This window comes from Capra hircus, chromosome 15 (genome assembly GCF_001704415.2).
Source record: "Capra hircus breed San Clemente chromosome 15, ASM170441v1, whole genome shotgun sequence".
Lineage (NCBI taxonomy): Eukaryota > Metazoa > Chordata > Mammalia > Artiodactyla > Bovidae > Capra > Capra hircus.
In genome coordinates this window covers 64147760-64162944 of record NC_030822.1, presented here as the reverse complement: position 1 = coordinate 64162944, position 15185 = coordinate 64147760, and the positions used below count along the sequence as shown (strand labels likewise).

At 38.0% G+C, this 15185-nt stretch overlaps 1 protein-coding gene across 7 annotated transcripts in view; it reads right to left on the bottom strand.

Annotated features, from left to right (window-relative positions):
- The window catches only part of EXPH5 (exophilin 5), a 92792-nt gene continuing 78387 nt past the window's right edge, over window positions 781-15185 (bottom strand). For 5 of the 7 annotated variants that reach the window (XM_018059823.1, XM_013969499.2, XM_018059826.1 and 2 more), the window contains 2 exons: window positions 9821-9956; window positions 781-6907 (listed from right to left, as the gene is read on the bottom strand). In XM_018059823.1, the coding sequence (XP_017915312.1) occupies window positions 1575-6907; window positions 9821-9956 (5469 nt within the window). In that variant the 3' untranslated portion in view covers window positions 781-1574. The remainder of the gene's footprint in view (window positions 6908-9820; window positions 9957-15185) is intronic. The other 2 variants (XM_018059824.1, XM_018059827.1) reach the window with 1 other exon arrangement.

The window sequence follows — 15185 nt, the reverse complement described above, 5'->3', positions numbered from 1 at the left end:
GAGAAATGGGGAACAACAGAAACAAAGCAACAATAAGAAAAACAAAAACAAAAAACAGTTGCTGAAAGAGCTGCATTAAGGATGTCAATCTCATGAAGGGATGTCTGCTTATCTCCACCCCACAGATGTGTTCCCTTCCTAAGCAGAAATTCTGTGGCTAAGCCACCCTCTGTACCATCCTAGAAACTATTTCAAATGAATTCCTTTGCCAATGGTCTGCATAATCAAAGCTATGGTTTTTCCAGTAGTCATATACGGATGTGAGTTGGACCATAAAGAAGGCTGAGTGCCAAAGAACTGATGCTTTCAAATTGTAGTGCTGGAGAAGACTCTTGAGAGTTCCTTGGACTGCAAAAAGATCAAACTAGTCAATCCCAAAGGAAATCAACCCTGAATATTCATTGGAAGGACTGATGCTGAAGCTGAAGCTCCAACACTTTGGTCACCTGATGTGAAGACCTGACTCATTGGAAAAGATCCTGACACTAGGAAAGATTGAGGGCAAGAGGAGAAGGGGGTGACAGAGGATGAGATGGTTGGATAGAACCACTGATTCAATGGACATGAGTTTGGGCAAACTCCAGGAGATAGTGAAGCGCAGGGAAATCTGATGTGCTGCAGTCCATGTGGTTGCAAAGAGTTGGAAATGACTGAACAACAACAATATTTTTTGGCTTACTAGAGATTCTCCTCTTCACAATAAGCACTTCAAATATGTGCCTCCTTTCTCCACTATGGATAAAACAAGATATCCTTATGGAAATCCCCTGATCTTTGTTCAAGGAAAGAAAAAAAAAAACAACAAAAAACCCAAACTCTAAACCTTCTAAATGTTGATGAGTCAAACAGGATAATAATACTTACTCCATTGTTATCACCCTACATTTTATTTAACAATCATGAATATGGAGTATGGACTGGAAGATGCAATACAGAGATTTGCTGTTGTGCTGGGATAGGAAAGGTGAAAGAAAGTTAGGGGGAACATAGAGCAGACAACCAAAACTGGATCATGAATTAAGAGATTAATTTGGGGCTGAGTGGCAGAAGACCAAGCATATATACAGAGGAAGAAAACACTAAACAAGAATTCATTGCTCTAAGATTCAGGAAGTCTATACATAGTGGGGAATGGGGTGGGGAGGGGAGAGAATTTGGATTGTTTCACAGCAGTTAGTGCCCAGACTGGAGAAGGCAATGGCCCCCCACTCCAGTACTCTTGCCTGGAAAATCCCATGGGTGGAGGAGCCTGGTAGGCTGCAGTCCATGGGGTCGCGAAGAATCGGACATGACTGAGTGACTCCACTTTCACTTTTCACTTTCATGCATTGGGGAAGGAAATGGCAACTCACTCCAGTGTTCTTGCCTGGAGAATCCCAGGGACGGGGGAGCCTGGTGGACTGCTGTCTATGAAGTCGTACAGAGTCGGACACGACTGAGCGACTTGGCAGCAGCAGTAGCAGTGCCCAGACTAGATTTTTTTAGTATCTGTCCTTGCCATAGACATACATATTTACAATTTATTTACATTATAAACTTTTGGTGAAAAGGCTATACATTTCATTGAAAAAGGCTCACAGTTCTGACTCCTTGTCATTTTCATCCAAGTAGTATTCGTCATCCGTGGTTGTGTCTGTGGCACAATCTGAGTCTATTGGATCCTCTTCATAGATATTAAGTGGCGCACTTAGAGATAAGCCATCCTCTGGCCTCTGGTTACTAGGAGAATTTGGAGTCGATGACTCTGCCGGGTTAGCAGGGTTAATTACATCATCTTTCAGGAAGCCAGGGTTCTTAAGAAAACTTGGTTTCCATAATCTCCCTTGTGTGAGTGACCTCTTTACACTTTCCAAGAAAGCCAGCTGTTGTTCTTTCCCAAAAATCCCATAGTCAATAGGCCTGGATATAGCTGTTGCAGACCTAGGACCCATTTTTGTCCTGCTGTTGTTCAAAGCCCAACTTTCATTTTCACCCCAGGAGGGAAGTTCAGAAAAAGATTTAAATCTTCGACTGTACCCGCTGTTGTTAGAGAATTCATTCCCAAGGGTCAGTCGACTCAGGACATCATCAATAGAAGTGCTTTCAGAGAAATGGCGCTCTCTGACTTTTGGAGGATGGCTTATTCGTAGTATATCACCATGTACATTGACGCTTTTTAAGCTCTCTGAACGATAGGGGTGTAGCTGACGTTCACACTCCAGAGATGAAGCACTGTTTTGTCCTTGCCGACAACTGGTCAGTGGGATGCAAACCGTAGATTTCTCTACAGGCTCCAATTGAAAAGGGGGTTTCGACTTCCTCTGACGGTCAGGGAAGTCTGCTTCCCTGAGGCTGATCAATGTGGGTTGGGCCAGGGCTCCTGATTCTCTTTCCAAAATCTGAGCAACTGTTACATCCTCAGAATTCTCACACTTTGGTTGTGATTCTGAGATATTTTCAAACTCGTTTTGATGTAATTGTGAAATGTTGCTGGACTTCTGATTACTTAAGTGTGTAGAAGCTTCTCTATTGGGTATTGCAGTAAGCTGGAGAGGGTTCTCGGATTTCTCCACATTTATTCCATCATTATTTAACCTGCTTTCATCTGTGGTTTCTGTGGACTTTAAAGTAGGCTCAAGGGACAGTGGGTTGCACTCTGGTGTGCCAAGGGACAAACTGCTAAAGCCAGAACTGTTCCCACTTTGGGGAAAGATAGTAGCTACATGTCTTCTAGGGTAGAAATCTTTAGCTGGAAATTTTCTGCTGGGTTTGGACATAACTACCAATCTGTGTTTAACTGAAGATCCACTTTTCCCTTTTTCTAGGTCAGCCAAGATTTTTTTACTTTTATTACTTCCTTCAGGAAGTGAGCATTGATTCCATGCCAACTTCTGCATTTCATCCTTGGCCTTGCTCTCTGTCGTATTTACCTCCTGTCTTCTTTCAGGTAGTTCTCTGGGTTTAGACTGTGAACTGTCTAAATCTTGTTCACTTGAACAAGTCTCTTCATCAAGCTGTAGTTTACTCAAGGCTGGAGTAAGAGCAAAGACTTGGCTTTCTGAGTCAGAAAGTGGTGTCTCAGAGTTTTTTGGGAAATCTGTTCTAATTTCCCCTCTAACTTCCCTAGGCTGCAATCCATTGGCGCTCTCCTCTGTAACTATGCCTGTGATATCTTTTTGAAGACTTCCAGTAGTTGTAATGGCTGTATTACTACCTGTACGCTCCCCAGAACTTCTTATGATGCGGGAGTTTTCAATATTCTCTTCTGAATGGGCTGGGAGGTTAGAAAAACCACTGTCATCTGATTTAATGAATCGTGGACGATTTTCAGATTTCTCTCTTGTAAATTTTTTTTCCTGAAGCATTGGTAAAGTAAACACAGTTTCACTTTGCAATTTTTTCTCTTTCTCTTTCCTGCTTTGTGAATCAGATGGAGGTGTTTTAGCTAAGTTGTATGGGGAAATTTCTCCAGTTTTAGGTTCTTGTTTATGAAGAAAAACATCTGCTTCAATAGAAGCCATTTCCTGTAATGTAGATTCTGAGGACTCAACACTTGGTAATTGTAAAACAGTCATATTTTCAGTGATATGAGAAAGCTGACTGGTCTCCTGAGCAGAGGTATCTTTAGACAAAGGTGTTCCTGACTGGTCTTGCACAGAACAATTCAGTTGGTCTTTTTCTAAAGCACTGGGAGATGTTTTAGTCCCCACTTTAGTTGATTCCGTAAGTGAATCAATGTTCTGTGTATACTTTTGAAGAAGGTCACAGAATTTTTTGCTGTGTTTCCTTGGTAGAGTATAATATATTGAAACTACCTCAAGACATTTCACATTATCTTCATCACCAGAAACAGAAAACATACTCGTAGTCTTAAATTTATGTAAAGTTTTCCCACTTTCTTGTCCTGACATATCTGAAGAAAAAGGTAAAGGGTGTTCATTTGGATGGGAAAATATGCCTGTCTTGGAGGCAGAAATTTTACCACTCTTTTCAGTATATTCTTGTAAGCATTCCTCCTGGTGGTGTTTCTTGCTTAAAGAACACTCACAAACAGATGAGTCACTTCCCAGAGGGTTAATGAGTCTCTCCCTAGGCCTCAGTGTTATAGGAGAAGCATCTGTATTGGAAACCAAGCATTTTTCTCTTTCATCTCTTCCAGTTGAGGCATAAAGCACTTCTGAAGGCCATGACACAGCCCTCTTGATGAGGACTGGAAGTGGCCCTTTTCTAACAGAAGTAGATCCAGTGTTTGTCATATCTGTCATCCCTTCTGTGGCTTCAAGTGCTACTGAGACTGAGTCTGAAACTACTTTGGAACATTCGCTCTCTGATTCACAATAACTGGCACTGAATTTTTTTGAAGTGTTCTTTCCTACTGGATCTTCCATATTATTTTTGATTTGTAATGCAACTGGCTCGTTCCTGAACAAAGAAGGCATTATTGTACTTTCAGGCTCCTTGTTATCCTTGGCTGATTTTCTTGGTAAAGTACAATAAGTTGTATCAAGCTCAGGAGACTTGGAATTGCTTTGAGTTCCCTCAGTAAGACTGCTGTTGTCACTTGTAGGCACTGATCTACTTTCTGTTTTGCTTAATTTTTCGATGTAGGATATGCGTTCTCTTATTTTTCCTTTTCCCTTTCCACCCCTGAAAAGAGGGTGTGACTCACATTTGACAACATTAACCTCTTCATTATGTACAGGTGTGTGATTATCATTACTCTTTTGGTTTTCTAAGTGGCTTAGGGAAAATTGACTATTTTGGTTCTTGTAATCAGTGTCTTCTCTTTCTCCCAGAGATGAGTCTTTGTTTGAAGGACATTTCCAGAACATCGTGGTAGAAGGAATTACCGGAGCATCAAGGCAAGAATCATTTGACGGTGAGGAATCTGGTAGTGCCCCTGAAGACAGATCTAAAGAATTATGAGGCAGGTTGTGATCAGCATCTGACTTGCGACAGCTGGTAGAATAAGTCATGATACATTGTTCTTCCTTGGTATGGAAACGAGCAGGCTTTTCTGGAAACTGTGAGTATTGATTATCAGTATGTTCAGAACTCCCGTGGTTCTTTTTAATAATGCTTGAAATATCTTCATTACTTACTGTTAATTCCTGGTGACAAATTTGACTTGGGCTGAGAAAAAGTGATGTTGTTCTGCTTTCCTGAATGAAAGGAAGGGAAGTTGTTGAGTCAAGTTTTCTGGTCCCAGTATAACCCTTACCTTTTTTTAGTTCATTGGCTTTATGAATTTTGGAGGTATCTCTCCTGGAAATGATTCCAGGCAAACTTTTTGAACTTATTGTGGTAGATGCATTAAAAACAAACCTGTTGCTCTTGTCTGAGTCCTGGGAAAGGGGATTTTGAACATCAGGTAAAGGGTTGGAAATTACTGTCTGTGAAACAAGTTGGGGTATTTCACCTGTCATGTTTGTCTGGTCTATCTTGTTTATTTTTTCGTCTTTTTCCAAAACAGATGCCTTCAAGTCTTTCTCATTATTTACTTCTGTGACCAAGATATTGGCTTGGCTTTCAGTCAGAGGTGGAGAATCAACTGAAACATTGTTGGTCACAGTGACTTCTGTATAGTTTCTGTTTGGAAGAGAGGCCGGCTTAATTTTCTGCAAAGTGACTGTGGGAGTCTGAAAGTTAGGACTCTGAGGATTCCCTCTGTCATCAGGAATGTGCGGGAAGGAACTTTTGAATGGGGATGCTAGAGTTTGAGCAATTCCAAATGAGTAAGGTTCTTTGTTTACATGTATTTCCATAGGAGAACATTCTAACCCACCAGATTTCATGTGATAGCTTGCACCAGTTATGGAACAAACATTTGCTGGGCTGAAATGAGTAGACTGGTTCCCATTACCTTGTGACACCTCCATGCTCTCCAATGTGGATGTCTGAGAATCAAACTGCCAGGGATGTGGTATCTGTTGGTTTCTGGAAATATTTGTTCTATAACTAGAAGAAAATGACCCCCAGTGTTGAGAAGGAACACTATGGCCATGACCAGCTAGTGCACTGTTTACTTCAGTGGAGATCATTTCAAAGTCTCTGTCAGAAGAAGTAAATGGTTTCCTGCTTTGATGAAAGTCAGAAGAAGAATGTTCTTCCTGTTGGCTCCAAAAAGGATTTTGTTCAAATCTCTGTCCCCTGCTCCATCCAAAGGTATTGCTAAAGAAAGACCTAGTAAATGGGCTATCTTCATGGTAGAATGGCATATTTTCTGAGTTCTCAAGTGGGTCAGGACTCATTGCATTATCTATGGGGGCATTTAAACCAACACTTTGGTAAACACTCTGTGAATGGTAAAATTCATATCTGCTATTCTCCTGGAAACACCTGGGATACATATACTGGTCAGCAGGGTCAATTTCCATTGGTGATGGTGCCTCCAGGAACTCTTCCTGGTTCTTCCTATCTCTAGAAGAATCTGATCTATTCCATATGATAGATGATAAAGGAGTTCTCTTTGGGCTTTGTTGGTGGCTTGGTGATATAAACCCAGTCTTATTGTGAGTTGTGGCTGGAAAATATAAGCTTCTTGCTTTGAAATACCCTGTAGCTGATGAAGCTGATCGTTGCCTGCTGTCAAAACACAGAGAAGTACTACCAAAAGAATTGTTTTGTACACAATCTTCTTTTAAGATTCTGGGTTCCCTTGTCCTATACATATTATAGATTGTCCTTGTTCTAGGAGAAAAGGTTTTAAAACCTTCCCTAGGGGTTCCTGGTCTTAAGACATCATAGATAGACATATTAGAAGTTTCATTATAGCAATTTTTGTGCCTTCCTGTGATATTATTGTATTTGCTCCCACTGGAGTAAAAACGACTGAACTGTGTTCTTGATCCAATGTTGAGAGGTGTTCTGGTATTCACTGAGCTTGGAGATTGTTCCTGAGCCAGTTTGCTATCCAAATCATCTAAAACTAAAAGGAGAATATATTTTTAAAAAATAAATAAAAGGAGAATATATGTCATTTTTTTTTGTAAATGATTTTACAAAATGATTTGAATTGTTGAAAGTCCTTCTTGAAGCATAATCACTTATAATTTTTAGATCATATCAGCACAAACATTATGACATTAACTGATTATGTCTTTAAGATAGTTTAACTCTTACAAGGCTGCAATGGAAGTTTCTTTTTCATACTTTTTCAAATTTAACCTTCCATAATGCCTTCAAAACATATAGCTACATTGTTTTTCACCTAATAAGGACTGTAATCATGATTTCTTTTAGTGCACCTTTTGTGTCACTAGGTAGCTATAATGTTTCCAACTGTGTTTAAATCAGGGGATTGTAAAAGAAATGAAAGTCTATAAATAATATGTGAGTTGTACTTAGTTGTACATTACTGCCAAAAATTTGGCACCCAATTTATAAACATACTTATTTGGATGAATTTGAGCAATATGTAAAAATTTAAGTTCTATGAAATACTATCAAATAATATACTAATGGTAGCTTGCTTCCCCTAAAAAAATGTGACCCAATAGACATTTATATGTGTCTATCAGGTACAGTTCTAAGCACTAAATAGATTAACTCATTAAATCCTCACATAATCTTGTAAGTTTAGTAGTTACTATTCTCATTTTATAAGTGAGGAAACTGAGGAATGAAGAAATTAAGTAAATTGCCCAGCTTATACAGCTAGGAAGTAGATCTAGGAAGCCTGTTTCCTGAGTCCATACATGTAATCATTGTGCCACAAAAGTTCACTTTTCATTATTTCTTTTAATGAACTAAAGATGATTTCACTATGAGCTCATTATGTTACAAGGATGTTGCTGTTGTCAAACAATGTTTACTTTTCTCTCAGTAGCAAGGTCAGAGAGTGGTATGTAAGTCAGGCCCCAATGACCTCCCTATAATTCCGAGGACCTAGGGGAAGGAAAGGGCAACCCACTCCAGTATTCTTGCCTAGAGAATCCCAGGGATAGGGGAGCCCACTGGGCTGCCGTCTATGGGGTCACACAGAGTCGGACACGACTGAAGCGACTTAGCAGGCCAACCCAAGACCCAGGGCTCATGTTTACTAGGACCACTGTCTCTGTGATCTCAGATAAATCACGGTATTTTCACTTGGTTGGTTCTTCCTTGAATTGTTTATTGAATCATATTTGACATCTTTTCCTCAATAAAAACCTGTTAGAATTTAAATAGAATCAAGATCTTTTAAAGTTTTAAGATGCCCTAAGACCTATCTTATAATATATATTTCATCATATTCATGTTACAACAAATGAGTAGATGTGTATTTTGAAGAAATGTTAAAAAATAAACTCTGACATGAGAGGTAAGCTATGGAAATTATTTAAATTGTTGAAGAAGTTTTTCATTTACAGAATCTTTCCTTCTGATTTACATAAAATGTTTCACTCTTTGTTGTCGTTAAAAATTGTAATTTTAACTCTTCAATGACAGAGAAAATTAGGTGTATCAGTATCTGAGTGAATGTAAGTGAGATGTACTTATAATATGCCAATTATTTTAGGACAGGTATTGAAGAAGTTTTTGATATCCATTCTAGATTTTCTCTATCCCATTTTATTTGTTAGTTGGTACCATTAAGTTTGCATAGCCAGCAAAAGAATTAATCCTGAGCATTTAATATCTGTAACTAAGGAGTTCTTTAGGGAATCATCCTGTTAATGCTTTAATGAAAAAAGATTAGTTTTCCCCTGTCCCTAAATAACTTACTATATACACAGATAAAATGAGCAATGCCAAAATATAAGGCAGGGCAAAAGAAAAAAAATCTTCATAAATCTGTCTTTAAAAAAATTATAATGACATCTCTTTGATTTCCGTTTTCTCTTTCAGCTTGTTCATAGTATTTTTTCCTCATTAAAGTCTTTTGTTGACTACAAAAATATGTTGTTATAATAGAAAATACAGGAAAGTATAACAAAAGAGATCAAATCACCTAGAGTCCTTCTTCCTAGAGATAACCACTCTTAACACTTGAATCCCAATACTGCTATTTGACTCACAACTCTGAAGGTGAAAAAGTCTGCTGTTCTCCTTTTTATTTTCAGAGCAGTCATTTTTTGTTTTTTGTTTTTTTTTTTTCACTTCATGAAAAATAGCTCTCCTCTACTAGGCAAAACCTTTGTTTTGGAACAGAAATTTTCCTCTGGGTCTTTTTTCTCTGAAGCAAGTTCTCTGCCAGGAACCATTTTACTGAAAGAAGTGCCTAGATTGAACATCCAGCTGCAGGTCTCTCAGTGACCACACCGCTTGTCCTAACTATAGGGCTGAGGTGATGTCATTGACTGTGCAAACTGAAGCTGGTGAATGATTTCAGATTTCACGTTTCATATGGCCAGGTTTATTTTAATACAAAATAAACTATGTCAAGGTGAGTGATGCTTACATAATAAGATCCATGGGTATATAGTACTTTTGGAATCTGTTTTAGTCTTTATTGTTATCTATTTTACAAGGTTAATAGTTTAACAACAATTAGATTTCATCACTGCATTTAGGCCCTAATCAGGAACAATAAAAATCTATTAAGGATAGTAAACTTTATAAATATATGTCTAAAGATATATCCTTTTATCTTTTTACTTGAGTTTATATATTAACATTATTACCATTCCATAGATTTATCAGGCCTTGATCCAAGAATATTTACTTACATTATATTTAAATATAAGATTTTAAAAATATTTCTGTTAATAGAATGTAACCCCATCCTCTTCAGGTGAGGATTACAAGAGGACTTCAAAAATAAAATACCAGGGCTTGAGCATTTTAGTATAAACTGTAATCATTATTTGCTTTCCTTTAGTACTGGGAATTCCAAAGGAAATTCAGTGCAGAGACTTACCTTGGAAGAACTCATCCTCTAGCAGTGAACCATCCCACGGAGGGACAGTACTTCCTTCCCTCATGCTTGCTGGCCTGGGGACAGTTGCACTGTCAGTGGGTTGGCTTTCCAGAGGTGAACTGTATATTTTTGCCTGCTAATTTTAAAATAGAAAATGTAATATTATTTTTGGACCTTCTTTAGCCAACATGTTCCCACAAAAATGTCCCAAGCTTAAAAGTCCTAATCTAAGGACAGCAAATCAATTTTCCTACCATTTATTTATCTAGTTGTAATGTTTTGTTGTTTTTGCAGTTTGCAGGTGATCACAAACTTCCCCATACTTACATTAATTCCATTTTGTATAAGTTTTCAGGCAAGGTATCTAGGCTGTCTCTGCAAAACATGCCTACAAATTTACACAGCACTACAGAACTCTTACAGAGCTTCTTGGGAAATGGAAAGAAATCGACTTCTCTTGAGTGGGGAATGTTGTTTGTCTGGCCCAGTGGCTGTAATTTTAGGTTTCTTAACATTGTACCTATTTTCTATCAAGAGGCAGTTAGCTGAAACTTGTAGTGGATCATCAGATTTGTGAACTTGATGGATTTAGAAATTTAAAAATTTTTTTTAATTTTAAAATTTATTTAAATTAAAATAAATTTTTTAACTCTAAATTTTAAAAAATTTTCCATCCACAGAAATCATGTAAAATGGTAGAACCTTCCAGACACACATAAGGAACTGATTAATAGTTCTGAAAAAAAGGTGCTGAAAAGCATGACCTCGTATATATATTTTAAATCTTTGCTGGTTTTATAGGACTTAGGAGAATGATGTAGAGATGGAGAGCTGTTTACCTTCTTTACTAGCAAATTTTATCTTGACTTCATTAAATCTATCATTGCTCTTTTAAGTTTTAATTTGTCTTTATAACCTTGGGGAATTATCCACTCCTACCCCTTCACTTCCTTTTGCCAAAATTCTATTTGCATTTCCTCTGTCACACTGGCTCTGCCACTCCTGACTTCACTTTAACTCATTCTGCATGGTATCCTCCACAAGGCCATTTCCCATTCCAGTTGCTTTTTTTTAGTTCATTTTCTTTTCTTTTCTTTTTTTTTTTTTTTGCCATTTTATTTTTTTAATTGAAAGATAATTGCTTTACAGAATTTTTTGGTGTTCTGTCATATATCAATAAGAATCAGCCATTGGTACATCCATGTCCTCTCCCTCCCGAACCTCCCTTCCCTCCCACCCTTCTAGATTGTCCCATAGCCCCTGATTGAGTTCCCTGAGTTATACAGCAAATTCCCATTGGCTATCTATTTTACATATGGTATTGTAAGTTTCCATGTTATTTTCTCCATATATCTCACCCTCTCCCTCCTCCCATCCCCCCTGTGTCCACAGGTCTGTCTGTTCTTTATGTCTGTTTCACCATTGCTGCCCTGCAAATACATTCATCAGTACCATCTTTTTAGATTCCATATATATGCATCAGTACACAATACTTATATTTCTCTTTCCGACTTACTACACTCTGTATAATAGGCTCTATTCGTTCACCTCATTAGAACCGACTCAAATGTGTTCCTTTTTATGGCTGAAATGTATTCTATTGTAGATATGAACCACAGCTTCTTTATCCATTCATCTGTTGATGGACATCTAGGTTGCTTCCATGTTTTAGCTATTGTAAATAGTGCTGCAGTGAACATTGGGGTACATATGTCATTTTCAATTTTGGTTTCCCCAGGGTATATGCCTAGTAGTGGGATTGCTGGGTCATAAGGAATCTCCATACTGTCTTCCATAGTGGCTGTATCAATTTACATTCCTACCAGCAATGCAAGAGGGTTCCCTTTTCTCCACAGCTTCTCCAGCATTTATCGTTTGTAGACTTTTTGATGATGGCCATTCTGACTGGTGTAAGGTGGTACCTCATTGTAATTTTGATTTGCATTTCTCTAATAATGAGTGATGTTGAGCATCTTTTCATGTGTTTGTTAGCCATCTGTATGTCTTCTTTGGAGAAATGTCTGTTTAGATCTTTTTCACACTTTTTGATTGGGTTGTTTATTTTCCTGGTTTTGAGTTGTATGAACTGCTTATATATTTTGGAAATTAATTGTCAGTTGTTTCCTTTGCTTTATTTTCTTCCATTCTGAGGGCTGTCTTTGCACCTTGTTTGTAGTTTCCTTTGCTGTGCAAAAGCTTTTAAGTTTAATTAGGTCCCACTTGTTTATTTTTGTTTTTATTTCCATAACTCTAGGAGGTGGGTCATGGAAGATCTAGCTTTGATTTATGTCACTGAGTGTTCTGCCTATGTTTTCCTCTAGAGTTTTTATAGTTTCTGGTCTTACATTTAGGTCTTTAATCCATTTTGAGTTTATATTTGTTTGTGGTGTTAAGAAGTGTTCTAATTTCATTCTTTTGCATGTAGCTATTTTTCCCAGCACCATTTATTGAAGAGGCTATCTTTCCCCATTGTATATTCTTGCCTCCTTTGTCAAAAATAAGGTACCCATAGGTGTGTGGGTTTATCTCTGGGTTCTCTATCTTGTTCCATTGGTCTATATTTCTCTTTTTGTGCCAGTACCATACTGTCTTGACTATAGCTTTGTAATATAGTCTGAAGCCAAGAAGGTTGATTCCTCCAGCTCCATTCTTCTTTCTCAAGACTGTTTTGGCTATTTGCAGTCTTTTGTGTTTCCATATGAAACGTGAAATTTTTGTTCTAGTTCTGTGAAAAATGTCATTGGTAATTTGATAGGGATTGCATTGAATCTGTAGACTGCATTTGGTAGTATAGTCATTTTCACAGTATTGATTCTTCCTGCCAGGAAAATGGACTATCTCTCCATCTGTTTTTGTCATCTTTGATTTCAGTTCACTTTCTACCCAGTCCCTGCCTCTTGAATCTTATTTGATATTTGCTATCACATTTCATCTCATCTTGAATGCTTAAGACCAAATCTCTAATCTTTCCAAAGCTCCAGCTTTTTAACTTCTCCATCACAGGTCTGTCCAAATCTAAAGCCTAGGTTCTCTTAATCCTTGCATTTCCCATAATCTAGTATAATATTTTTATACTTGTCTGCTTTCTTTCTTAAAATCTAGATCAGTTACTCCTTATAGAAGAAGCCCTGCTTAAATTTCATTGACTTGCCCATTAAATGAGGGGCAAGCCATAATTTAATACATACAAAGGATATTTATTAATAAGAAAGAAATAATCCAATGATATTTTATTGGCTATTGGATATAATTTAATATACTTATATTAAATTCAGAAGTAAACAAATATTAGAAGAACATTATAACTATAGGGATATACCAATTGGAGATAATAAAACCAGAAACTAATCAATTGAGAAATCAGATCAGTTACAGTTACACTTTTCTCTCTACAGTGCATCAAGGTGTTCTCTCTTATGCCCTACCTATTGTCTTTTTACAAGATTTATTTATTTGGCTGCCTTGGATCTTAGTTGCAGCACATGGTATCCTCATTGCATCACATGGGAACCTTCATTGAGCTGCATGGACTCTCTAGTTGGGTTTCTGGGCTCTAGAGTTCTCAAGTTCAATAGTTGCAATGCCTGGGCTTGACTGTATCCCAGTATGCAGGATTTTAGTTCTGCAACCAGGGATTGAACCTGAGTTCCCTGCATTGCAAGGCAGATTCTTAACCACTGGACCACCAGGGAAGTCCCATCCAAATCTTTATTTGTGCTAATAACATGAAGCCATGAACTTATAAGTCTATTCTTCCCAAACCTGTAGTTTTGGTACTTGTTACAGAGTGGATATATTTGATTAAGAGACAGTAAGCAACGTGTCTCCCAGTCATTTTAACATTCAAATGAACTTCAGATTTCCTTTAAGTGGACTGGAGTACATTCTTTCTGGCCTCCTGGATAACATTCTTTAATACTGAATTTATAATGAAATAAAAAATACATGAACTGAACAAGAAGGTGAAGAGACAAACTTCTTTAGGTGGGAAGTATTTCTACCACCTAAAGACCGTGAATATAACCTCTTTTGGTTAGATTTCTGCCCAGATCTACTTCAAGGTCAGCCCTATTCATCCAAGATACTAAAGATGTTTCCCACACAGCTCAGTTCAGTCACTCAGTTGTGTTTGACTCTTTGTGATCCCATGGACTGCAGCACACCAGGCTTTCCTGTCCATCACCAACTCCTGGAGCTTGCTCAAACTCATGTCCATCAAGTTGGTGATGCCATCCAGCCATCTCATCCTGTGTTGTCCCTTTCTCCTCCTGCCTTCACTCTTTCCCACCATCAGGGTCTTTGCCAATGAGTCAGTTCTTCACATCGGGTGGCCAAAGTATTGGAATTTCAGTTTCAGCATCAGTCCTTCCAATGAGCATTCAGGATTGATTTCCTTACGATTGACTGGTTTGATCTCCTTGCAGTCCAAGGGACTCTCAAGAGTCTTCTCCAACACCACAGTTCAAAAGCATCAGTTCTTCAGTGCTCAGCTTTCTTTATAGTCCAACTCTCACATCCATCATGACTACAGGAAAAACCATAGTTTTGACTAGATGGACCTTCGTCGGTAAAGTAATGTCTCTGCTTTTAATATGTTATCTAGGTCTGTCATAGCTTTTCTTCCAAGGAGCAGGCATCTTTTAATTTCATGGCTGCAGTCACCATCTGCAGTAATTCTGGAGCCCAAGAAAATAGTCTGTCATTGCTTCCATTGTTTCCACATCTATTGGCCATGAAGTGATGGTACCACATGCCATGATCTTCGTTTTTTGAATGCTGAGTTTTAAGCCAGCTTTTTCACTTTTATCTTTCACTTTCATCAAGAGGCTCTTTAGTTACTCTTCACTTTCTGTCATAAGGGTGGTGTCATCTGCGTATCTGAGGTTATTGATATTTCTCCTGGCAATCTTGAATCCAGCTTGTAATTCAACCAGCCTGGCAATTTGCATGATGTACTTTGCACATAAGTTAAATAAGGAGGGTGAAGATATACAGCCACGACATACTGCATTCCCAATTTGGAACTAGTAAGTTGTTCCACGTCTGATTTTAACTGTTGCTTCTTGACCTGCATACAGATTTCTCAGCAGGCAGGTAATGTGGTCTGGTATTCCCATCTGTTTCAGAATTTTCCACAGTTTGTTGTGATCCAGACAGTCAAAGGTTTTAGTGTATTCAATGAAGCAGAAGTAGATGTTTTTCTGGAATTCTCTTATGTTTTCTATGATCCAACGGATGTTGGAAATTTGATCCCTGATTCCTCTGCCTTTTCTAAATCCATCTTGAACATCTGGAAGTTCTTGGTTCATGTACTTGAACATGAAGTTGAAGCCTAGCTTGGAGAATTTTCAGCATTACTTTGCTA